Raw genomic sequence first — 27,740 nt, forward strand, 5'->3', positions numbered from 1 at the left:
TGAAGGCTTGAAATGTTTTCGGTAAAAAATGAATGATATTTTATTTCAAATGTTTACACCTGAATTTGGTTTAGAAAATGAATGTATTAACAGATTATCTGCAGATTATCTCTTAAAATTAAAAAATGATGGTACATGTATTCCTTAATTTGTACATTTTAGTGAAAATAAATAAATAAATAAATAAATAAATAAATCTGTGGACATTTGCACAGTTGCAGTTAGGCCTCATTTTCCTGAATCAGTTTGGTAGCTACAAGTCTTCTTATGCACGACAGCCACCTTTAACTTAAAGTGAAACCTTTATGCTAAGAGGCATTCCGGGATATAAAAGAAATCACAAACTGAAAAGAAAAAAAAAATGAAAAAGAAAAGTGGAACGGTTTGCAGACAGTTATAGAAAGACTTCATAAAGTCTTTAAAACCTTTTGAGTTAAAAAAAAAAAAATCACAAACTGAGGTGAAAGTAGAAAAACAGGACATCAAACACAGTTTGCACTCAAAAAAAGTGTCAGTCTCATAAAACTAACAACTTATTCACTCCACAAGACAACGCCATACAGCAGTTATACAAATGTTCATAAAAATGTTTATTTTTTTTTTTTATACAAATGCTAATGCTGTGAATCTGAAACATCCGTTACATTGCAATGTCACGTGATCATCATAAAGCTGTCAGACAAAAACCAAACCATGACATAGGACTGTGACCTGCCAACGGCGTGACAGATGGTGGCGATGAAGAGGAGAGGGGAAGAGGCTGGTCATGTGAACTGGAATGGCATACATACATACATACATACATACACACATACACACATGCGTGTTTACATAAATAGATACAGTGTAAAAACAGGAGGCACAGTCACATTGGGATCATACAAAGTTCATATGTCAGTAGGTACAAAAAATGACCAGTGGCAGGTGCTTACAAAAGATATTTGCTGTTGGAAACAGCAAAAAGTGTTTGTTTTTTTCTTGTTGTTTCCAGGTGGATTATCAGCTACAAGTTTACATTGACTGAATGTGTCTGCTGCTGCCCTCAGGTGGGCAGAGTGACAATACGAAGTTTACCAGCCAGGGGGCAGTAGGCGACAACCCTGCTCATGGCCACAGAGGATTTGTGATTATGGTTTTTCTTCTTGACTGAGTTTTTCAGTGACTCTCTTTGACACGTGGTGAATTTACTGGATACGTTTTGACAGGGACAGAGCAGTCAACTCTGAAAGGATCTTAAAGTGTCGTTTTAGTGCCATTAGCTTCATTTCACTGTATTCTTCTGGCTTTACAACATCAGCTGATTCATCAGGTGAAAGAAATAATACAATAAAGTTCCCTGTGAGCCTTCCAGTGAAGCGGCTGACCTCGAGGGATTCAACAGAGGTGAGACAAGGTAGCAGAGGAAAACCAGACGGTCCAGTTGGGAAGGAGGTTCCACCCTGCTGCAGCTCTGACTGTTACACACTGCTGATTCATTGTCATCTATTATATATTCTAGTGATACAAGCAAACCCTGTGAGCCCTACACATGAAATCATACTTACATAAATACTGCAAATTCTCAAACAGTGGCCTCTGGTCAGCGCAGCGGGACAGAAACAGGTCTTTAGTTCCTGAAGTCTTGATAAATTCAGTATGATAAATATTTCCTCCTGCATTTTCCCCAAACAATGTTAAGAAACTTAACACTTCCTCCAGAATTTCACATTAAAATTATCATTAAAATGACCTCAGCCACTGTAGTAGCATGCCTCTCTCTCTCTCTCTCTCTCTCTCTCTCTCGTTTCCTGTTTCTCTACTTTCAAATAAAAGCAGAAAAGTGTCTTGCAGCCTTCCTTCCACAGTGGGCTTTTAATGTGAAAGACATCAGGAAGTGTTGGCTTAACATCCTCAACCTCCATCAACATCTTTACCAGACAGGGGACGGTATTGTTTTCACCTTGTGAGTCTGTGCGTGTGTGCGTGTGTCATCATGGCACAGTGTTTTCCTGGAGACGCCTCCTGTTGCCGGAACTACCACAGAGACTTTGTGGTGATGGTGATACAGTCACAAAAGTTTACAGTCGGCCTGTAGTTTATTATTTCTGTTAAACTTGAGAAACTGGGAGCAAGATAAAATGATTCTGTGGTTGGGAATTTGTGCTGTGGAAATGTGCATTATACTGAATTTACCATTTTTATATGCAGTATTTGAATACCAGCTATTATTTGACAATTGACAGTATTTATTCTGCAACCCACAGTTGGGGGCTCTGGTCTGGAGTAATCAGTAGTACTTTTTATTTTTGACATCGTGGCTCTGTCTCTCCTCCTCGCTTGCCTTCCCCTTCCATCATGTCAGGCAGATACGGCAGACATGAAAGCCCTGAGAAGGTTACTGAACCGATGAGGCAGGGCAAATGTTTTTTGGGCATGTATCCATCTCTGTGCATCCTTTCTGTTCTGGTTCATTCAGAGTTCGCCCCGGTGTTTAACATTGCACGCTTGTGTTGTTCCCAGCTGGATCGGAAATATTTCTGATTTAGCTCCATTGCACCTGGAGAGGAGTCGTGCACCAAAACAACCCAAAGTGTCCAACTTTGGCTGCTAAGATTAGCACTGAAGGGTGCTCCTGTACGGCTTAGGACAGATATGTTGGAGTTTGACATCTCAAATGTCAAAACAAGTACTTGTCTGGAGCACTGCAGACGTCCTGAAGTCGTGATGAGGAAAGGAAAACAGTCTGAGATCCTTTTTGAGCAGGATGAGATCACATACTCCAACCTGTTTAGGCATTTACAAACATACATGAATGTGCATTTGATGCAAAATCTGACAGAAGTTTGGTTTCATTTTTTGTCAAATGCATTTAATTTGGTTTTCAATGGACATTAGTCCATTTAATTCTCAATCTGCTGACGTCAAATGTTGTAGAGGAGACGGCAGCACAGGTGAGATATTTGTCATATGTATCCATCAGGTTTCAAATATCAAAATCTGAGTCACACCACTGCCGTCCTTAGTGGTTTGTCTGTCTGTCTGTCTGTCTGTCTGTCTGTCACATGGAAATAAAGGAGTGACCAAGACAAAACATGTCTCTGAGGACATCAGAAACCTCAAGTGTTCCCGTCTTGTTTGACTCCAAACACAAAAGGAACAAGTGATTGCCACATAAACTGACACACACACATACACACACATACACTCACACATACTGTATGTGCACACAAGTCCACGTCCGAGGCGTCCGAGCTCCCGTGAGCATAATCCTGTGATGATTCTTCTTTTCATCCAAATCAAACATGAAAGAAATCAATATATTCAAACATGTGTGTGATATATAGATTCATATATAATATATGAAAACTCAAAAAAAAGTTAAAAAAAAAAAAAACTGCAAACCCAAAATGAAAACATTTGAGAGCAAGAAAAGAAAAGGTGAGGGGTAAAAAAAATAAAATAAAATAAAAAAAAAGTTTTCAAGTCCTACACGGAGGTTTCGGACTGTAGCCGCAGGACAAACTTGTGTGACTTGGGGTCGATGTATTCCTCTGACATCTGGATGTAGGGGATCTTCTTGGACGTCACCACCAGGCTGAAGTCCACACACTTGAGCAGGAAGACGGTGCCGTCCTTCAGGCCGCTGGTGACCGACGCCTCGCTGATCAGCGTCCACTGGCGGGCGAGCCAGTGGTCCCGACTGTACTGCAGGGTCGGACCCGGGGTCAGGTAGCTCTCCAGAAACGCCTGGGCAGGAGGGACGAAGAGAAACACAATTTTGTCACATCTTAGAACAAGAACAAGTCTCCATGTGACCGTCAGGTGTTAAAGTCAAAGGCCTGACCTTGGGTGTCATGTTGTTGGTGATGCAGAAGGCCAGGTGCTGCTGGATGCTCTCCATGCTGTGGCAGTGCTGCTGTTTGGTGGTCCTCAGGTACTTCTGTAGGGCCCGAGCCATGGAGGGGAAGATGGCCTGCGCTGCCTCTCGCGGGTCCATCACGTCCCCTGGAGCCTTCTTCTGCTCCTCCTCCTGCATACGCTTGATATGAGTGAACGCCTCCTCCACTGCCACCACAAGTCTGGGAGGAAAAATGGCAGACAGACAGACAAAACTCAGATTAGAGTCTAATGATGGAGCAATACAATACAATTACTCATGATTTACTCTCTTGTAACAGTGAAGATATTTTTTTTTTATTGTATTTGTGTCACTTTTCCGACACTTTGAGACGAGTGGGACTAATTGGGGATATAAAGTCACAAAGAATTACAGGTATCCTGCAGATGTACCAGTTTTTCCTTCCTCCTCACTCTCTCTTTCCCCAAAAGCCTCTAACTACAGCTACACTGACTTCTGGTTAAGCAAGAGTGAAGAGCGTGTGTGATGGGAACAGAACAGTTCAAGTCTGGTCTCAAACGAGAAGTCTTATTCCAAATCGTCCCCTCAAATCTTGGTCCAGTCCAGCATGAAAATATGATATCTATTTATTTTTTGATGTTATAAAAAATATTGCATATGGTGGGACATATCGTGATATTTCATATTATCGAATTGCGGCCCAAGTCTGTTTATTGTCCCCAGCAATAAAAAAATCAGGCCCCAGCAAGAAGAGCTCTCTGATGCTGCCCTTTTACGCTCCTGACACTGAATATTTCTCCATCAATGCTTGATTTTACTCACCGTGCTCTGCGCTTGCGGACACGCCTCTCGTGCTCAGCCTCCTCGTAGTACAGCTCGTTGTGGCTGGAGTCTCTGCGGCGGGCAGCGGCTGCGATCATGGCTCTGGACTGGGAGTGGGCGAGTCCGGCTGCTGCATTGTTCCCCGGGCCTGTCATGACAAACAGACAAGACAAGATTGGTTACCATATGTGTGTGTGTGTGTGTGTGTGTGTGTGTTGCAGGTAAAGAGTCAGTCACAGCCTCAGAAAAGGTACAAAGGAACAAAGAAATCTTTGGTGATGACATAAAGTGCAATGTGAGGGAACAAGCTGCTTTTAGAGTGGAGGGGTAGATTATTAACGCACATAAACCTCTGCCCATTTCCTTTTATCACAAAGATTAATAAAACCCCAGGAACTGACAGGAAAAGCCACACAAAGTCGTAATTATAAACTGTTCCAAGCACTGTGATAATTCAAATATCTAAAACATGTGGCTCACCCGCACACGGCTATTGATATTCAAACATTCCCATTACTCTGCCATTCGGTGCCTGCAGGAGGAACGGGGCGTCCAATTAAATAAGCGTCTCGGGCAACTTCAAAAGTTTATATTTTTGGATTGAGGACAGGAGGCAGCTGATGAACTCTGTCTGATGTTAATGCAGGTTAAAAGAAGGCAGAGCGGGTGAATTATTAATGTGGGGCAGAGATCTTGCATGAACAGAATAATTCATGGTCTGAGAGCAGGGAGTTTTCAGCGCTCCCTGCTCTTGGTGTTACTGTGGGTAGAGAGGGTTTACTGGTGATGAATGTTACGGTGAAAACCATGTTTCAGAATTTTGTACATATGCTTATTTTAACCAACTTTCTATGGAAGACTTAACGTGCCTCAATAAAAAGCCATCAAACTAAGAAATGAAGTGAAATGCAGTCAGAGATGTAGTCAGGAACAAAGTACAAAGTACTGACCGAAATCTTTGCATATGACATAGTTACTGTTTCTTTTTAATTTAATAAATAAAGTAACAGTGTATTTACATTTGAATTAATGCTCATATTTAACATCTGCTTGCTGCAGGAGTGTATTTAGTTCTTTCCACTTTGAAAAATCACCAAAAAATGTAATATACCAAAGACAGCCCAAACTTTTATTGACTGAATTAGCTCCTAGTGCTATTTAAAATGGAGACAGTGGAGAGAGAGAAAAGTGAAAATGTTTTGTCTCATCTGCTGTAGTTCCAGCTGTTATTCTGCTATGCATGAAGCAATGAACAGAGCCAGCAGACCTGGGATCAGGAGACCAGAGCTAACTAAGGGGTCGTGCATGAATGCATATCAAAATAAGTAATAAGATACACATAAAATATGAATGAATAACAAATAGAGGTAGAGCAATTAATGTTTTCAAATGTAATTCATGATTTTTGTAACTCATTACTACGCATCTCTGAACACAATACACATATTATAATGAAATATTTAACAAAATGAAATAAAGGGGTAAAAAGAAAAAGAAAAAATAATAAATAACAAATAATGTTTTTTCCCCCCCAAAAATTTAATAGCGAGAGTTAATGCAACTTAAGACTTAAATCATATTTAAGACATGTTACGATAGGCCTAAAATTCGGAGTATTGGAGGAGGACCCTGTTATTTCATTGTTTGCTTTGTTTTTAGGCATTATAAATCTCCCATATTTTGAGAGAGAATTGCTTGGCAAAAAAAAACCAAAAAACCTTTTATCTGCTGCGAATCATTTTCAATTCCCAATATGTACAGCAGAGAAAATAAATGGAAACCAAATAACTTGTCAGGCATCGTAAAAATCAACTGAACCCATTTGGATGCAATGTAATTGAGTGCTACGGCTGCTTTGCGCCCAGCGCTGCACCACTCTTTAATTAAGGAAAGATTATTGTCTGTCCCTGAGTTCGACTTGTATGTTACAATGTCGGTGCGGCTGGAGAAAGAAAGGAGGAGAGGGAAGTAAAAGCCTGAGACAAGAGAGTGGGAGAGAGATGGAGAGGCCCCTGACCAGCTGCTGCAAGATGGAAATGAAGGAGGATGAGACACGAGAGAGAGATGACAAGACCGGCAGCGTAATAGCTATTGATTTATCAGCCATCACCGCCACCGTCTCCCACTAACATCTGAGAGGACGGAGAAGAAAGGAGGGAGACAAATGGCAGCAGAAAAAAAAAAAAAAGGAAGAGGGAGTCAAGTTAGTGCAATTAAATGAAGCTTGAGTACACTTAAGGGAGAGCGATAATTTAATAGCGGGTTTGTGTTACATTCTACCAGCTGTCGTGAGGACGACTTTGAACTTTTTCATCAACCTGTGGCATGCAAAGAGTGAAGAGAAGTGGTGAACGTGAGTGGATCCATGGTGCGTTAGTGAGTGTGTGTAGCAGTCAGGGTGTGTGTTTTGTTTTGTGTTTCCCGTGTGTTTAGCTTTAAGGACGTGTGACGTGTGACGGGGGGGGGGGGGGGGGGGGGGTTGGAGATTCAAAGATGACTTTTTTTTTTTTATTTTAAGTGAACACCAGCAGTCTGTGAGGGTGCTTTGGTTAGAAGCTGCATTTACTTACTGTCAAAAAGGTAGGCTTTCAGTTTAGCTCTAAAGACATCTTAAAGGATTAGCGTCAGTGTAAAGAGAGGAGACAGTTGAGTTGAGAGTCACAGATCAAATGACCACACTTGCATTTTTGCATGTTGTAGCCCTTTAACTACAAATCACCTGTGCTTTAAATAACAGGGGACAATTTTCCCCATTCTGCTACGTCTGCAGATCAATTTTCTTGCTTCCAGGCAGCCATTGGGTTCAGCACATTCCAGTACAGTAAGGAAATCAACCTGCAGAGACTTGAACTGCGCTTCAGATGGGCGATCTGTCGCAAGGAGCAACAAGGAGTTGCTACCAGTTATGAAAAAGAAAAACATTTAAAAAAAAATTCAAGCTGCTGCAAAGACCAGAACTACTTCCACCTGAGTATTTGCAGGTTTTCTATGATAACACATTAACATCTTTGGGTTTTGTACTGTTGGTTGAACAAGAGAAGCAATTTGAATATGTCAAAAATAAGGTAATTTTTCTTATCACACTAAAATAAATGCAAATGAATGGCTGCCTGAAAGTATCAAATTAATTGGGAAATTTGATTTGGGAACCAGTCACCTGTGATGTTCCACTGTTACACGGCTAAAACATGAAAGACCAAGACAAAATAAGAATCTGGGGCAAAAGTGTTCAATATAAAGCTGAAACAATTAGTCAATTTAGTGATTAGTTGATCAACAGGAAAAAAAAAAAAAATTCACAGTTCTATGATATTTCATACACAAAATACCTAATGAGAAAATAATCCACATGTTAAATAATGAAAATATTTGTTAGCGTCAGCCCGACTGGATCAACACCACACACTTTAGTGGATATACAGATTGGAAACAATGTATATTCTGTCCAGGAAGACAAGCAACACACAGAAAAACTCAAAGACAGACCAAGACACAATGCACAACGTGGAGTACAAAGACCATCCCACTCACCCTCAGCGGGGGCTGCTGGGAACTCACCATCCACGTTGTAGACCTTGAGGCCGGCTAGGTGCTTGGCAGCGCGGGACTTGGAGGCAGAGAGCAACGCCGGGTTGTGCACTGAAAAGTCACAGTAGTAGTGCTCTAAGATGGCGAGAGCTGCCCGCTGAATACTGCAGAGGAGAAGACAGGAGACATCGTGACAGCGTGAGAGGAACGCCCTGCAGTATATCCACAACTCTTCTACAGAAGAAGAGTGAAGGAAAGAGGAGAGACCCAAAACAGAAGAGTATTAGCCAGAGGACCTTTCTGGTTTTCTTGATGCAAATGAAAAATCACATATATCTTGAGGATAGAAAGAAGCACTGAGCTGCAAGGATGTAAACACACACGGAATAAAGAACAGGATTGTTTTTTCACAATGAAACAAATCCCACAAACCAACTTAAAAATAAACTGATGAAACATGAAAGAAAAGAGAACTACAGCTGTAAAAAGAGGGCAGGACAGATGGTGACGCTGAAGGAGGAGGAGAGAAGAAGAAGGCAGCACCTGAGAAATAAAGATCTAACAGTAATACTTAAATTAATGCCTTAGTGGGAAATACCCACCATAAATGATACAAAACACAGACTCAACAACACATCAGGACACTTTTCACACAGTTAGAGGATCATATATTAAGGAAACACAGACATTGGTCATAGATCTGTGTTTATTTTAAACTCACGGGAAAGTAGGATAAGAAAGGAAGGGAGGATGGGAACAGAAAATAGAAATCAGTAGAAAGGAACTGCTCTTCATGTTGATACTTTGAGATAATTGCTCATATCTTTATGTAGGATGTAAACTATGTTTCATACCAACATGGACTGATAAACAGTCCAGTTTGGAACTAAGACAGTATGACCCCTCGCAGCTGCAGTTTGTTGCTATCCACACTGACCAAACAAAATCATATCTCTGTCACACAAGAGTGGAAAAATCAGACGCGGGACAGTGGCAGTGTGATGGATACCACACTTACTACATAAAGACTGATAACCAAAACACAGGAAGTGATGTTTGAGGTGACAGGAGAAAGGTGAGGGGTGGAATGAGCAGCATGAAGGGGAAGGCCTGAGCACAAGCAGCTACAGCCTGGATCCTGAACCTTTACTGGTGGATCAGAGAGCGTGCCAGGTCTTGTCCTTCATAACACAGCACTATTAAACCCATTGTACAAAATTGTATGGGGTGTTTTCACGACATCATATGACATGAAGCATTGGCTCTTTTATAATATACTGCCTCTGTGCCCTGGAAGTGAGCTACATTAGAGGTTAAATTCATAAGTCACTGTTACAACCTTCCTTACTCCTAAGCATCCAAGAGAGTTGCTGCTGCAGTCATACTTGGTCTGGTATGATGCTAACATTAGCTAATGTTAGCATACCGCAAATAGATATTGTTGCGTGTTAATGGGTCACTTCACTGACTTCATGACTCTGGTGCTACTTTAACACAACGTTTAAACATTATCCTGTAACTGACACTTGTGGCCACAGTTTATCAAACATTACATGGTGCTGGGGGACAATGATAAACAGATATTTAAATATTAAAGCTGCTCTTATCAATATTCACAATGAATCAAGTGAGTACCAGGGATATGAAAGGGGTCACACAAAGTATAATTGAGTCGCAACCTCTGGGGCTGAAAAATGAAGGCAACACGAAGTGCAGTTCCTCTAATGACCACTAGAGTCTGGAGTCAATCCCGGTAGACTCCCATGTTAAAATGTCCAACTGTACAGCAGAAATAAACAATGTTTACATGGTTTAATTTCCTCCTTCATAACAACTGTATGGGGGTGGAATTTTTATATAACACTAATGTTTATAAAGGCTTAAAGTTACGTATAATTTAGGGCGTGGCCGCTTTAAGTGACAGGTGGGTGAGCATATGCTTGCTGCAAACCAGCATGCACTGAAGTCTTGCCCCACCTCTTTGCCATTTTTTTTGGATTAGCCAGGAGTTAGGTGGAGTCAGGCACAGTCAAGATGGCGATGGCAGAGCAGCCCACTCCGAACTTCAAAACTTATCTCCAGAAACCTATGGGTGACGTCATGGAGGCTGTGTCCATCTTTATTTACATTTATTTACAATTGACCCCCTTTTCAGCAGTTCCACCTCTAGGAGCTTTATAGCTGTGTCTTTTAACTTATTGTTTTGGTTTTACAACCTGCAACTTTAATGTTCTGATTAATTCTCACCGCTCTCATTAGTATTAGCATCCAGATGCAGCAGACAGCTGTTTCCAGTAAAAAGACGCCCTGATAAACAGAGCACTGTACACTACCTGCCCAGAACTAAAAAGCAGACTGTTAGCAACAAGCCAGTGAACAATTAGCAGCCACATATTTTTCACAGGAGTCAGTGGATACAAAAACAGAGCTTATGTGAGAGTGTGGGAGACAGTATTGGATTTACATTCATCAGGTGATAGAAACACAACTGTGTGTGAGATGTTAATAAGATGTAGTTTGCCAACAAATTCCATCAACTCAAATCAAAATAAGTAATAAAATCAATTTATGCAGGTTTCAATATTTGAAGAAGTAATGGCACATACAGGGATTTAGTAGCTGTTATTAAACCTTTGTTGTGACGCCACAAGAGCTCAGTTCCTATGACCTGCAGTTGACTGTCAGGAGAGCAGCAGATGCTGACAGCTGTTAATTGACCGACCGCTCCATTTTAATGCTTAACACTGGATCCTTTTCATTCTTTGTGTGTTTGTGTGGGTGTATCCTTAACTATGTGAGCCCGCACTGTGTCCTGTCATTCTTTAGGCCACGTGGAGAGCTAACTCAATATACACAAACAACAGCTCATGCTAGCCTGCAGCATGCGCTTCATATTATCCCAGAGAGGGATCATAGCAGGCCTATGACCTCTGATCTGCTGATGAAGGCGCCTTCAACTTCCATTCCTGCCTCAGAACAAACTATACATAAGTAATGGGTCATTTGCATTACCACAAGACAGACACGACACCATGCAGCATTAAAGACACCATTCATTCTCACTCCTTTGACATCTGGTGACAGTCATGTGTAAGAGAGCTGACAGTAACATCATGAGAGGCTAAGAAAGTTACAGATGTTCAGATTGGTTAGACTAAGGATACATGACTTGGGCTGTTGATCTATAGAATTTCACTGCCTCTGACGAAGATGGGGAAATGGTAAAAACAAGGATGCAGTGACTCAAAAAACAGCCAAACTGAATTCCTATTACTCCGTCCACTTTGCAAATTGAACTAGCTAAATACCCATTATATCACTTATATATATTTGTTGATAAAACACTTGAGTGATTCATGCATCATGTTTTGGTTTGTTGATTTATTCATAGTTCAATTTTCTCAAGCAGTCTTCTGAATAGGAATGATGGCGTCCAACATGAAGACACTTCTCTGTATGTTTTGTTTTGTCATCTGGTGGGCGGGGCTCAGTTGGACAGTGATGTCACACACTTCTGTGCACCAATCAATAATAACAATAATAATAGTAATATAATTAATAATAATAATAACTTTATTTATATAGCACCTTTAAACACAAAGCTACAAAGTGCTGTAAATACATAAAAACAAAACGAAGCAATGAAAGACACAGAGAGAGAGAGGCTGTGTCAAGGCAAGTATACCAGGGAGAATTACAAATACGTATTTTAAAACAATAAAAAATAGAAACCAAAGATACAAGCTGCTTTATACATACAAAACATAATTGGTTTTGAGTAGTGTTTTAAGTTTTAGCAACCTCTGAATCAAAATCTGATGACAGCTGTGGGATATGATTGAGGAGATCCACTATAACATGAATTTCAAGTTCAAATGTGATGAACTTTGACTCGCGAATCAGCACGGTTAGCAAGCTATCTTATTAGCTATCCTAGCTTATTCGCTGTGTTGCATCACCCCCCCCCCCTTTATGTAACCCCCCTCTGTCACAGTATAAACTGCCCCACGACCAATGGTTTGCAGACAGTTATGAGACAGCAACCAATGGTACAAATGTATGAATTAGTACTAGTCTTGCTGGCTAATGAGTTAGCGATTAGCTCACCAGCTACAGCCCTGTTAGGACAGTCACTATATCTGTAAGCTAATACAACAACATCGCAAAAGACGTAACATTAATTTCACTGTACCATTTTCTCAAATGACCAGGAGTTAATGATTTATGATTTAAGATTATTAAATAATTAGTTATAGAGAAATACTTAGATTTGAAACCAAGTTCCAGGGGCTTCACTAGATGAGACTGAGCTAATGTGTTTATGTTTTCACCTTTCCCTGACAAAGATCATTTGTGGTCAAATGCTGTCAGCCACGTTTCTTTCAAATAAAGGAAGAATTGGGAATGAGACAGCAGTGTGTGGGTATTTTTTTCTTGTTTTTACTGTGTAAGCTGTTGTTCAGCGCCTATTAAGTATTTATAGATCTCAGTATTTGTTTGAGTGCCTTGGAAACAAATACAAAGAAGAAGCCTTGTGGTCAGTGGGGACGTGTTACGGAGATGCCAGAGAAATATTATGATGAAATTTACAATCAGTGCTACAAGCTGAGCATTCACAAGCCAAGAAACATGACCACATGTGGTAATCAGCCTAAAAAGGCTCTTTATTCTGTATCCCAGAAACAGGTTTCAGTGTCATATGGTATACTGACATTTCTCATATAAACCAATTGTACAGATCACTCCCGGATCTTTAAAATCGTCCAGAAGTAAACTAACTCAGATGACTTTAAAACCAGTGTGTAAGACACGTAAGACAGCACACTATAGGAAAACAAATACACCATAGGGTGTTGAATATTTAGCAGGGCCAGAAGCAGTGCTTTTTCTGCCAGAGGGGCAGCAGGGAGTGTTACAGCAACTCCCTTGGTTAACTCAAGAAACCTGGACAGCCTCTACAAAGCCACTACAGACAGGTCCATTGTTTAGCAGGCACTTGTGTAAGTCCTGAGTAAGTCCTCCCGACTTCGATCAATTATTAAGCTGGGCAAACATGACACAGAACCATTCAAACCAGCAGGCTGTCTGGCCTGCACTGGTGTTGGATATGTAAACTCAGGAAATACAGTACAACTGCAGACACCTTTGTAAACCAGTTGCCCTGGAGAGCAAGGCGGACCACTGCCCGCTCTAATGTTGCTGCTCAGGACTGACCAGTCAGGGAATGTAAAGTGGGAAGTTCCCAGCAGTGAATGTGTTTAACCCCCCACCCCTCTGCAACAACTCTCCCAGGCTATAAGGAATGTGTTCGTGTTCAACTTGTCCGGTCTGACAAAGAGGACAAAAAAAAAGGATTCCTCTGACCCCTCAGATTGGCATCAAAGGCCAGGCAGACAGAGACAAGCTTTCAGGACCCCAGGGCCCAAGCAGGGGCCCAAGCACTATGATAAGGCTGAGGTTGGATTTCAGAAAAACAGGAATGTGAGCTGCAGCCGTAGCCTGTTAATAAAGGAGATAGATGAGAGATAAACTGAGAAAACACAACACCCACTCGTGTCTGCGTTTCTCTCCATGATACATTCATTCATGTTCATGTTTGTGGCTACATGTGCCATTAGCATGTATATGGTGCAATCAACCATGCACACGTATGTCTATGCTTGTGTGGGTGAGTCAGGCTGACCAGATGCTCGGCTGCAGTCTGCAGGGAGAACTAATTAGCTGTGTGTTTACAGTCACAGACGGACAACAGAGCGAGGCCAGACCTGCTGCTGGCCAAGCAGGGATGAATGGCACTGCTTACAGAGGACAACACCCCCAAGGCAGCCAGCTAACACAACAACCAGACCATTACACACACACACACACACATTCACTTGTCTGACCTGTTTCTATGAATGCAAAATCAATATGAAAATCAATAGACTTTTCAGCCTAATGCAAGTTCAGGTTTCAGAGAAGATGTTGTCCACATTACACATTTAAGCCCACTAACCCCAGATCACATATGCGTCGCTGTCAACAGTATTGTATTTTAAAGCAAACAATGCAGCTCTCACATCATCTAACATGAGCTCTCTTCATGTGGTGAGGGTGAATTCAAATCTGCTTTTCCTCACTGTCCAATGAAACTTGATATGTCAAGATTTGGTGATTGTGAATTTTTCAAATGAACTGAGCGATTAAAGCTCCTTTCTGGGTTGAGATAATTATCCTGCTCCTTAAACTGAACTGTTCTTAGGTACTGCGATTGTCTAATGTGAAAGGCAAATACTACATAACTGGGCTGGGGATCTTTACTGCATGTTTCCTGCATCTCTGCACTCTCATAAGAAGCCAGTTGTCTTATAAACTGATACTTTTTTTAGACTCTCAAATATAGATATCAGTACAAAACATCCAGGATCAGTCAGGATATAATGCCTATCCAACTGTTAGTCAGGCATCAAGTCTGTTTCCTGTGCTGTATAATTTCAGTCAGAGACACTCATTTCAAGGAATTGGCTATTTATAGCATGTGATTTCAGTTAGATTTGCCAGAATAGGCTCAGGCCTTTGGGGAAGCTCTCGAAGTTTCTGAGCACCAACAAAGATTTTGCTGGGACAACTAATCCTCCCTTAATAAACACAATAAACCCAGAATTTGTCTGCATGGACTAGAAGCAGAAGCACACTGTGACTGCACATGTTGAAACTGGACACTTGTTTCTTGCAGTAAGAAACAAAAAAACAAACATCCTTGGTTGTATCGCTATTAAAGGGATGCATAAACCCTTCTTTTTGGCTGGACTGCAACAGCTTTCCAGCCCTATAATCTGGAATGTACCTGACTGATTGGCTGAGTGACCACTGGTCAGCTGAATGCCTCGTCACTTAGTAGGCGTTTCTGCCACAAACAGGTTCTATTAGAGGGGTGTTTACAGCCTGCAGTGTTTACTTACTTAGCACACTGTCGCTAGATTTAGACATTTTTAAAATCTTTTTTAAAGTACAGTATAAACCTGGTATATAACTGGATCATGTATGGATGCCAACCAGGAACCGGGCTACACCTCTTGTTAAGGGCAATATACGGAGCCGCTCTGGTTTCCTGGCTGCTTGGGAACTGCAGGGAAGCGGAGGAGCGTTTCCAGTTTACTGAACCTCGCCCCTGTCAATATTACTAAAGGAGGCAGAGGGACAAACATTAAGCAGAGTGCAGGAGAGAGGGCGGGAGAGAGAGAAGTCATCGCTAACTGCTAAAGACACTAGCAGACCTGAATAACATGTAAAGACATACACTAGGTTTTGACCACGTGTTTTTCTTGACTTCTTGTTGTTCCATCAAATACAATAAACTAAAGAATCCTCTTTCTTGGGTTTGTGAGGTCGAGATCTGGCTTTCTAGTGCACGTGACCATATTCAACTGTACATATTACTTCTTTTACATTGTACATATTACACACAACATAGCCAACTTCATTCTACTACTTACTGCTGCTCTTCTTTCTGAAGCTATCATAGCTACATTCCTCCTTGCTGTTGTTACCAGGCCTGGGCCATATCGAAAACATTTCTTTTCTACCATCCAGCCCAAATATTGCAATATACTATATTATCTCGATAAACGATATAATCATGTCATAATATTATTATATTGTTGTGTTTTATGTTTAAGTGTTTTTTAAAAAAGAATATATAATTACATAATCAAATGTTATGTTTCAGGAGTCCTTTTTAAAATACATATCATATTATTATTATTATTATTATTATCATTATTATTATATCATTATCATTGTATTTGTCACATGCCAAGGTATAATGTGCAGCAAGCAAAGCAGTGACATTAGGGTTGGACTTGGCAGCAGGGAAGACTGTACAAAACTGCATAAAATAAAATAAAATAAAATAAAATAAAATAAAATAAAATAAAATAAAATAAAATATGTAGGTATTTTGAATAATATTGCATATGATGGGAAATATCACAATATTCAATATTATCATGTATCAGCGGCTTAGTCACTACTCCATTGGTATACCCTTCATTCTGTACATTCATTTATCTGTAATTTATCTGTATATATCTCTATACTCACTTTCTACTGCCATTTGCTGTTGAAAAGTTGAATGTAATTTTATCTACTGTGACTTTCTGATCAATGAAGTATTCAGTGCAAAGAACTTTCTGTCTTCCTGAAATGTACTTTAATACTGTGGAAGCAGGGCCACCTGCAAAACTCACCTACAAGCCACTACTGAAAGATGTACCTTTGAGTGTAAGAACAGATACACGATAATATTTCACCCATCCTGTCATAAAAAAAAAACCAGGTCCATCTGTAAATCCATCAGGTTTTATTAGTTACCCGTGAGCAAGAGTGCATGTGAAACTGGGGGCTGCATATTGATACCAGGGAGAGGCAGGAGCGCTGCTGCGTTCGGCTAAAAATGGGATCTTCCTGTTTTTCCTCAGAGACTGCAAGGTCATAAAAACCTGGTTGGTCTAGTCTGAGCTGTTCTTTCCGACACAAATGCACACAGACAAACACACACACGCACACACACCCTTTCTTTCATTCCCATATACATTTTAGGATTCTTCAACACTATGCTCCCATTAACTATTAATCCCTCGTTCTCCATTCTCTCTCTCTCTCCCTCCCGTAGCTTCGGTCTCCTGGGTATTTCCTCTGTACTCCGCCCTCTGTCTGCAGCTCTTTTTCTGAGGAGTTTCCTCTCTGAAGTCTTCCCCGCCCTCTCCTTTTTTCTTCTGGCACGATTTCCTCTCCCTACCAGCCACTTTGTCTGCGTACATTTGTGTCTCTGTATTTTCTTCCATCTCAGGTTTAACATTCAATCTCCCTTTCTACTTCATCACCGCTCTCTTCCTTCGAGCACATCTCTCCCTTTCTTGACTTTTTGAGTCTTTCTTGTATGAATTCCTTCCTCTCATCTCCAAGTACCAGTTACTTCCCTTTTCCTTTCCCACGTCTGTCACTTGAGGTGTCCCAGTTTCTAACTTTCCCTCTGCCTTCATCTCGCCCACATGTCCTCTGTTTTTCCTCCCTTTCATCCCCCCATGTTCTCCCTTTCTATCCCCCAGTCGTTCACATCAACCTACCTTCTTCTATCTCTGCCTCTCCTGTCTTCAATCTCTGAGATCATCTGGGTGTTCTGCCAACTTGCTCTGAATGTTAACAGCTCCCCTTAATGCCTTTGAGTCTGAATATGTAAGATTTGCTGAGCAAGATTTGCATGACTGTGCACCTGCATGTCTTACAGGCTTAAATCATTAAGTCAGTCTATAGCAGCAAAGACTGTCCCATCCCATCCTACTGATACAGCAGGGCTTCACACTGTTTGCCCACATAATTTCCTGGTGTCAACCTTAGTTAGAAGCCATAAATCTTCTCGGTAACAAGCCCGAACAGCAAGCTGTTGAAAGAAAGTTAGACTGCCACCAGACACTAAAGGATAAATGAGGCATGATTCTACATTTGTCTTGTCAACAAATCAAAGACCAAAAACATCTAACCCGTATTGTGTGTCTGATGTATCTTATTCCTCTGTGCCACAGAGCTCCGTTGTCGTCCAAAAACTATAAAACACATCAATGAACCACACTCCCACAGACACCATCATGCTGATGGAAATACACTCTTGAGCACAAAATGTGTATCAATCCACAGCTGAAAACAGTGCCCAACAAATGCACTGCAGAGACTAACTGTTAGGAATCAAACTATACCTTTGTGATGATTTGCATCACATTGTCTGTTATAATTTATTTCCATTAACAACATAGAATATTATGTATATGTACATAATAACGTTTTTTTAATCTAGGCCTTATTTTGTCATGTTTGGGGTGTGAATGATTGATTGATTGAGGAACAAAAATCCACTAAAGTGATTATTTTTACCACTAACTCAAGGTTCAGATTGTTATTATAAGTGTTATGGAGGACGCCTACAGAAACTGACCTTTTTGTTAGTGAGAAAGATCATTTTTGTTTAACAGCCATTTTACCGCTACCAGACTCCATTGACAAAAGCAGTAATTTTACCTTGCAGAACATGGGAGTTGCTGGTCAACTGCTGCCTCGCTCAGTTTGTTTGTTGGTGTTGTTGTGTGGAATAATTCCTCCACTGCTTAAAGTCACACAATAACACAAACAAACGAACCGGAAAATGCCTGAATCTGGAAAGGCAATGTGTCGGGCCAAGCAAATACTTGCACGCACATTCCTGGTAGATTACTTATCCACATCAACACTGTGTTTCAATTGTTTTCCATGATAATTGCCACTGTGACAACTTTCCAGAGTTGTAAAATCCTGTCTCTGAGGCATCTGATCAGCCTCTAAACTCAAGGGATCTGTGCTTAAACTCATCACACCAGTACCAGAGGCAACACGCCCACACCCGCAGAGGAGGGCCGATTTTTTTCTCAATCATCCCTGAACATGTCCGCCATGCTGGCATCAAATTTAAGAATGAACCTGAAGGCACAACATCAAATTGATGTGAGGAAAAAAAAAAAACAACATATAAAGATTAAAATTAAACCAGACACATGGTATTTCTCACCTGAGCTGTCCCAGGTTGTAGTGCCTCGTCTCTCCGTCTGTGGAGCGTGTGACGCACACGGAGAAGCAGGGCTGGAGCTGCCGGAGCTCGAGCAGGACGATGGCCAGGTAGTGGATGAAGAGCAGAGCGTCCACCAGCGACACGGCATACTGCACGATTCCCTGGTAGTTCTCGTCCTGCAGGGCAGTGGTGGCAGAAACGGTGAAATTCAAACAGCAGTTGGAATAATATTCTTTGAACCACGTGCAAATACAGTAAATACGTGCATTCCAAAACAAAAAACACAAATTAAAAAATCCTGCCGGGATAAAAAAAAAAGAAGAAGAAAACGTACACATGTAAGACAAGATGTAGAGCATATGAATATTTAGATCAGTTTCAAAAGACTGCTGGGTTTCGTGTGTGTGTGTGTGTTTTGCCACAAGCATTCTGAATGAGGGACCAACAGGGATTTTAAATTATGACTCACAGTAAACATGCCACTGGAGAAGCCAAATATCTGTGTTTTGGTTGTTTGTGATTTTGCTGAGCTCCTTAAAGGTATTAAAAATGAATGAGTCGGAAATATATCAGACCTCTGCAACGGCTAATGGAAAGGTTTGGTTTGTGTGTGTGAATGCATATTTGTAGATTCTCTTGAATTTCTATGCATATTTTCAGATGGAGTGTGCACATTCCAGCAAGGATCACTGGGATATTTCATTCTATTTCCATCTCTCTGCTCACCTGTGAGTCAAGTATTCTCACTCCATAGAACAGCCAATAGGAGATGACAAAGAGCAGCACCAGCACAGCGAGCAGTGCCCTGAAGACGAAGACCCGCGGGAGGCCGGCCCGTGGCGGCCTGAAGAAGAGCGCCCAGACAGCCAGCAGCAGTATGAGCAGCTTGAAGGCCACGGAGATGAAGAGGCCCTCGCAGGCCGTGCCGCAGCTCTGCAGCCTCTCCGGCCAGAGGAGGTGGGGGAGCACCAGGAAGGCCAGCGGAGTCAAGAACACCAGCAGCCCCAGGATCACGGCCAGGGTCAGGGTGAAGTAACGGCGGCAGTCGAGTCCCACGCTATCTTCCAGGTCCTTGGTGATGCGAACGATGTCCTCCTGAGAGAGGCTGTGCTCTGATGTGCCGGTAACGGCAGTGGTGGTCTCGCCCCAGTTGTCATCCTGAAAATGTGAGAGGGAGGAAAACAAAAAGGATTTAAGATAAGGGCTACATTTTACCAGATGCCTACAACCTGAAAAAAATCCACAACAATACTCATCCCAAAAACAAAAAATGCCAAGGAACTAAGTGACTTTAGACATGTTGTGCTCACATCCCTTGTCATGAAAAATTTTGGGGAGAATTTCAAAGATATGGTTGTGATTTCCAACTTCTCTAAATTATTTAGCCTGCTTATTTATTTCTACAAATTATGAGACATTTGAATCATAACATGGATCATTAAATAATGACTTAACAAACAAAACATCAATAAATATAGGTGCAATTAATTAATACACAATAAGTGTTACATGAGTTTCAGTTCAGTTTAGTTTATTTCCTTATTCATATTTATACATAGTAAATACACAGAAATAAAGCCTAACAACATTGACTGAAAAGGTGCAGGCTGCAGCTAGAGCTTATTCAACTCCCCTCTCTATGTAACGTTACATGAATTGGCAACACTCTCAATGTATAGTCAGAGAAAATATGAACAAGGAGAAGCAAAAACGGAAAGAAACTTTTCACCGCTATACCACAAATAAATAAAAAGATGAAGCAAGATTAGGAGTTCCAGTGTGTCAAACATACAGAGACCAAAAAAAAAAAATTTCACACTACATTTATGCAATGATAATGATCTCAGTTTTATATTTGTCATAATGTTCTTAAACATTTTTTAAAATGTATCTAGTGAACTACACATTCTTCATCATCAGTTCATTATAACAACTCATCCACACGTTTACCCATTTGACAGACTTTTGTATTTGTCCTTACCCTTGTTCTTTTTTTATTCATTTTTTTCTTTTTCTTTTTTAAATGTGCTTATTCCCCTCAGCTCATACGGGCTCTCTCTGATTTCAAACACCCTCTGAATACAGTTTGGGAGAAAATTCTTTTGTGCTTTACACATTATCTGTGCAGTTTTAAAGTCAACCATATCATGACATTGTAAGTATATGAATAAATAAATGATGGGTTGGTCGATTAATAATAATCTGATTGATTGATGATTCTTGTAGATTTCATCTGCAGCATGAAAACTGAGTTTGTGTTTCGTTTGTGTTTCCCCATACCTCCACACAGTTAGTAATGTATGATAATATGAGAGATCAGCATAGCATCTGTAGTGATTTCTGGTTTAATATGTGTTTTGCTATTTTCAACACTGCAACAGTTTTAGATAATTTTGTCTTTACATCATTTACGTCTGGCTGCCAACACAATTTATGGTCAATAATGACACCCAGAAGTTTATCTTTATTCACTCTTTCTTCAAAGTCATTAATCCTAATTTTAACTTGTTTTTTTAATTTGCCTATTTCCAAATATGATATAAGTATAATTATATATCAGTGGATTCCCTGTACTTTAACGTTTTTCTGTAGGTGGCTGTCATCTAGTGAGGCTGCATTATAACACGCTTTTATTGCTTCTCACTGAAAGAGAATGGAGGTTATTTCCAAGCACGGGAGAAAGAAAGGAATAGAAGATGGGAAGTGGAAAAAGTAAACAGAGCGAGCTGCCAACTGGGCTATACGCTGACGTCTGGGCCTGACTGCATCCGCCGATAATGAAGGTCAGCGGTGTTGGAGCAGAGCCGTTAGAACAACAAAGATAAGGACTCTTTACACAGTAGTCACAACAAGCTGCTAATGTGGCCCTGCGAGTGCTGCCCCTGCCAGCAAAAGGACAGATAATGAACTGCCATCAGCTACGAGAGGATTCAATAACTGCAACCAAAGACACTTCTACCAAAATGTAATTTTGGTTCTCGCTGTAGCTGAGCACTATTTCAAGGATTGTGTCGCTGATTATTAGCCCCACACTGGCAGAGAGGGGATCACGGATGAGCCACGGTGATACATTATGATCACTTTCAAGTGAGGGGGTGGGGTGGTGGAGGAGGAGGAGGATGGTGCATTGGGACAGGGAATATCCCAGTGGCTTCAGGGTTAAAACAGCAGAGATGAAGCAGAACAATAGGAGGACCCAGGCAATACGCTTAGGTCATCTTTGAAGCAAGAAAGAAGCTGCTGTGTGTACTCATATACTAATAATAGAATCTCCACTACTACATAGAACATCAATACTTCATGTAGATGTACTGGATAGGAAGGGGATAGGAAATGAACAAGAAATTACAGGATGAGGTGATACTGGTGATGTTCCTTTTTTTCTAATTGGCAACAAATTCAAGGAAAAGGCTAAAATCAATAATCAAAGTATTACCAGGCCATTTTCCAAAATGTATTAAAAACCCATAAATGAGCTTTGCTGTTGTACTGAGTCCTGGTGTATTCACCCACAGCTGGAAATAGTCCAGACAAATGCATTGTTTTATTGCTATTTGAGCAACATTTGCTAAAAACTACAGTGCCTGGCTCTTTCAGGAAACTCCTTAGGCTATAAAAACAATCTCTGTCCATACAATCACACCTGAAAGCGTATACTGTCATGACCAAAGCTGAGCGTGCACGAGGCGATGTAAACAGGAAGCAGATTGTCTACTCTGCAGTTGATTAGTTGCACTACACAGCAGCTGTTAGCAAAGACAGCAAGGTCAGCAACACTTGTATTTCGTTATTCATGTAGCTTTCACCACTGCTAGTCAAGAATGATCACAGACCCAACCAGGGAGCGACCGTGGGTGCCTACGTCATTGTTTCCAAAGGTCTCTGTTTTTGCTAGAGCAGACTACAAAGCAAGCCTGGAGTTTTCAATCTAAAACGGATCCAGCAGTGTCTCCAAAAGTCTCTGTTTTAGGTGCTTGAAAACTCTGTTTGAAAAGTGATGCATTTCAAACTAATATGTAGTTTAGTAATTTAAAAAAGCCTTAGCCTTTTTACAAAAATCAATCAATAACAAGTTTTAGATGTGTAATTACATAAAATCCAGGCGATTCAATCCAATTTGTTCTGGTATCTTATAGCAAACATGAGGTAACATTTATTTATAGCATCTCTATCATTCATAGGAGACAACATGTTAACTGTTGACTTGCTGGTATAGGTTTTCACAGACAGTCTCTTTGATGAGGTCCAGCACTGAAAACTATCTCAGTTTCATCTGACCTTTGACATGACAAGACGGTCGTAAATACTCATCGCTCCGTCTGCATGGATGCAGACAGAGCCAAACATCATGACTGACCCATCTCATGAGCTGTAAACCACACAGTGGAATGCATGACTGTGGGTTCAAAAGGTCAAAGAGTGACTATGTCACCATGTCCCTGTGGGGACACACCCTGATATTTATCTGTAGAGAGGCTAAATTTCTACTAAGTTATTCATGAAAGAAAAAAATGGACATTTAAGGGAAGAAAATGTAAGTTGAACTAAAATTAAAACTAATTTTTGTTAAGAAATCAGTATAAATTATATGTATATGTGTGTATATACCCGCCCCCTGGAAAGCACCAATGTAGGGGAAACTATCACTACAGAAAGTCCATAAAATGTTTGTGTGTGTGGGGTTCAGCTACTAGTCATGTTGTGGGGACCTACAGTAAATCTGTTTACACAGCGACATTATGAGGGCTTGTTTTCCTTACGGGGACAAAAAGCAAGCTCTCATTAAATTTTAAGGGGAAGACATGTTTTAAGTTGAGGTTTTGGAAAGTAGTAGTTATGGTTTAAATTAGAGTACGTTTCCAGGAAATTAATGTAAGTCAATGTGCTTATTTTACCCTATGTGTGGGGTCCATGGGGAAAACTGGGGGCCAACTACAGTTGGGGTCTGTGGTACCTTGTGGGTACCAAAATGCTGGACCCCAGAAGTATAAAGAGATGTTTAGGGTTAGGGTCAGAATTAGGTTTGGGTTAGGGTCAGGGTTAGGCATTACGTTGTGATGGTTAATGTTAGGATATGGTTAGGGTTAGGAGTTAGGGTAATGTCAGTGATGCGCCCCCACAAAGATAGCTGTAAAAACATGTGCATGTGTGTATATTTTACTTGATAACATTAAACATTGAGTTACATTCTCCATTATACATATGTAGTACATATAAAAATATATGTAATATATTGTGATATGAATATATCTTTATATTTCCTTACACTAAAATGATGACTGTTTAATTTTTACTTCAAATTTAACACCAGTCCTTCCTAACGTGATGAATACTTAAGATTATTCAACGGTAACACTGCATCAACTCTGTATAAGAAGTTGATGTATTTAACTCGAGAAACAGAGGAGATAAATAGTATCTGACAGAATATGATGCTAAAGCTTGACAACATGATGCAACATTCAAACAAACATAAATAATACATCTTTCAGTCCACTCAATTGGAGTGGAGATTGTTCCTGGAACAGAGCGGGTAGAGCCACTTCATTAATAATAAGAGAGTCTGAATGAAGAGGCCCTCAGCTTCTCCACAGAGACATATGCAACAGGCTTTTTATTCACATGAAGCAATTATCTCCTACAGAGAACAAAAGTAAACAAAACCTCATCATTTTCTTTTTGTATCAGCAGAGATAAGTGCTCCACAAAAGGCCACAAGCCTCAGTTACGTGGAAAAAACTAACATACCTCATTAGTTACCCAGCAGCACAGGAGATATTTGTTAAAGGAAAGAATGTATGATGTTTTTAAACATTTTAATGTCTGAGTGAGTGAATTTAGCACAGTGATCCACATGGTGTTGAGCTCAGAGCATCTTTCCTGCTTAACTGTTGACAGATCCTCAAGTCTTAATCCCGTCTGACCACCGTCTAGCTGGTGAAGACAAGCACGCTGAGTGTGTGTGAGAAAGGAGATCAATAGGCATTATTTGTAAGGAAGAGTGTCTCTCTGACCGCAGTCTACACAGAGAACACCCAGGGGAGACATGAATCATGCCTTGTAGCACTCATCACTCATTGCCCTTGTTTCATACCCCTGAATCACACACTGCTGGAGGACTCTTTAAAGATCCCTATCACCATTTTACTCAACATGCTCAGTGTAGCCCAAAGAGAAAAGGGACTTAAAAACAACACATAAATCAAGTGATGTGACAACTAGAGCTGAAATGATTAGTTTAGCTTTAATAGACTGTTTTGTGAAAGATGTCAAGTCATTTTGAGGGCAAAAAATGGTTAAAAAAATCATTGGTCTCAGTTTCTCAGATATGAATATTTTCTGATTTCTAAGCCTTCTATAATAGAAAACAGAATATCTTCGAATATGCTGTTTTTAAGATGCATTTTAAGGTGTCACTTTGGCACTCTGGGAATTTGTGGCATTTAACAATTAACAATTTATGGTCAGTTAATCAATAATAAATGTAACTGTGGGACGACCCAGTAGCCGAGTGGTTAAGGCACATGCCACATGGACGCAAGTATTCTGAGCAGTGAGTCCCCACTTCAACTATGCATACTTTGTTGCATTGTCTCCTGCTCTCTGTCCCATTTCCTGCCACTTTACACTGTCCTATCAAATTAAGACTTACACATACCCAAAACCTAACTTAAAAAAAGGTAATAACATAAATGAAAATACCTGTTAGTTGCAGCCCTTGTCACATCCTTCTTATTGCCACCTTTGAACATATGAACTTTCGCACAGACGGGAGCCGACCTCAGAGAAGATTCAAGCCTGTATCATGGCTTTGTTTCCACAACACTACTGAAGTCAAGCTAAAACCAAACCAAACATGAAGCTACAGGCAGGACACCATTAGCTCAGTTCAGCATGAAGCGTTAGCCTAAATGACAGGAAGCAGGGGGAAACAGCTGGAATGGCACTGTCCAAAGTTAAAATGTTATTTCTTGACATCACTATGAGGTTGCCAGGCAACGAAAACTCCAAAAAGTCACACCTGGTCAAGAAATTGTTCTGCACATAACCCCTCACAAAACCACAAAATGTTGTTTACACTTCAGTACAGATTAAACAAACAAGAAATAAGCTTTGGAGGATTTGTTACCTTTGCAGTGACCAGTTTGCAGTCTGGTCTGCAAAAGCTAAGCTAATTGTGTCCTGGTTCTAGATTAAAACACAACCACATATGAGAGCAGTGTTGATCTTCTCAGCAAATGAAAAATGCAAATATGAATAAAATACTTTATTAATCCCTAGGGAAACTGAAATTGTCTAGCAGCTTATTTCCCAAACTGTCAAACCCCTTCCTTTCCTGCAATTCCGCTTAGACTGTGACTAATCGACAACTTTGTGATTAATTAAACAAAAACAGTTGGAAAATAAATCCTAGGCATCTTTAGGTTGTTTGTTTTATCTCATCAATAAGAAAAGAAACTATTTTCACAACTGAGAAGCTGGAACTTTTCTTTAAGGACAAATTGAGTATAAAAACAGTTGCGGACAAATCTTCTGTTATTAGACTTTTTGAAGATTGATTATACTATTATTATTACGGTTTCAGCTTAAGACGGACAGGTGCTTTATAATTTTACACAGATCAAAATTGATAATATAGTGCAAGTTTAATATCATGCATGTTTAACCTCAAGGTTTCAACAAACCCTCCTGTATCTTTCACCTAGTCTGGTTGAGTGCTAATGAAATTTGGGACACTGTTGTTGTTGGGGCCTTACTACTGTACCTGGGCTTTCCCTCTGCCGACAGGACTAAAAATAGACATTAGTGACCCACATTTCCTCCATGGGATTAACCAATCACCACGGGCTGATCTGGTTCAGTACCAGCAGCCTTGCAGGAGGCCCAGTCCCATTTATCACATGAAAATAAGTGACACAAAGAGGAGCAAAAGGAGGAAGAACAAGGCAAGAGCACGACATCAATGTTCAATAACAAGACAGCCAATTAAAGGGAGGAGAGGGATTGATCCAGAGAGGGAGGGCAGTCACAGTTCAAGGACCAGGCAACATGTGAAATCCTCCACTCACAACTGTGTGTCATGAAAATACGCACATCAACTAAACACGTGTCAGGCCCACTCTTGTTCTACTTCTGCAGTGATTTATTCAACAAATCGTCCGTGCTGGGAGGCGTTCCAGCAGAAACTAAACAGGTGAATAACGGAAACATCTGATGTGACGTGTTCTCACATACCACTAAACATGACAAGAGGAGGGAGGAGAACAGGGGAAGAGTGGATAAAGGGCAGACAGAAATGAACAATGCTTTATTTTTCATTCTTTAGTTTTAACCAAATTTTTTTTCGCAATAGTTAGTATATGTAGGAGAGAAATTCAGGGGTCATCCTACAAAAATGACTTGAAGGCAACATGACCTTGCATAGATGATGAGAGTAAAGCTGAGTTTATATGGCAGTCTCTTCAGTGGCGTGATTTTATTCATAGTTCACCCGTGGACAGCAGCTAAATTGACGTATCACATGTGATCAGGCTGTGCTGTGCTTCATTGTTTCATTTACTTTGTGATATAGAGCGATGGCGGGCTACGCACGTACTTACAGAACTGGATTTACCTCCAGGTAACTTCTTCTCATTACTGAATAGGAGACTGCTGCTGTGCAAATGCTGCTTCTGCTCTTTTTTTTTTTTTCTTTTTTTTTTTCATTCACTTAACTGGAGAACGGCGATCATGCTGAGCAGAAGCTTTGCAGTGTAATAGCTTTGTGAGCTGTGTCACTGAAAAGGAGGAGATAACTGAGCTTTTATTCAACTCGCTTAATGTTGTTTTCACTCCCATAAATCTCCTTTAGTATTGAAAACTTACAGGAGAGCTGAGCTGAATTGACCAATCACAGGTCTCGCTCTTTTGGTTTTATTGCCAAGTGCAGTACCACTCTAACATAGAAGCAAATAATTGCCGTAAGCGTCATGAATC

The 27,740-nt window shown here is 40.5% G+C and overlaps 1 protein-coding gene across 3 annotated transcripts in view; it reads right to left on the bottom strand.

Annotated features, from left to right (window-relative positions):
• Window positions 1-423: 423 nt before the first annotated feature.
• LOC139609580 (vang-like protein 1) overlaps window positions 424-27,740 on the bottom strand; it is a 64,816-nt gene continuing 37,499 nt past the window's right edge. The window contains exons 2-7 of one of the 3 annotated variants that reach the window (XM_071464345.1): window positions 19,491-19,922; window positions 18,765-18,940; window positions 8,192-8,352; window positions 4,661-4,808; window positions 3,824-4,058; window positions 424-3,726 (exon numbers count right to left, since the gene is read on the bottom strand). In XM_071464345.1, the coding sequence (XP_071320446.1) occupies window positions 3,466-3,726; window positions 3,824-4,058; window positions 4,661-4,808; window positions 8,192-8,352; window positions 18,765-18,940; window positions 19,491-19,922 (1,413 nt within the window). In that variant the 3' untranslated portion in view covers window positions 424-3,465. The remainder of the gene's footprint in view (window positions 3,727-3,823; window positions 4,059-4,660; window positions 4,809-8,191; window positions 8,353-18,764; window positions 18,941-19,490; window positions 19,923-27,740) is intronic. The other 2 variants (XM_071464343.1, XM_071464342.1) reach the window with 2 other exon arrangements.

This window comes from Trachinotus anak, unplaced genomic scaffold (assembly GCF_046630095.1).
Source record: "Trachinotus anak isolate AG129_WGS33_773 ecotype Australia unplaced genomic scaffold, CSIRO_AGI_Tana_v1 ptg000026l, whole genome shotgun sequence".
NCBI lineage: Eukaryota > Metazoa > Chordata > Actinopteri > Carangiformes > Carangidae > Trachinotus > Trachinotus anak.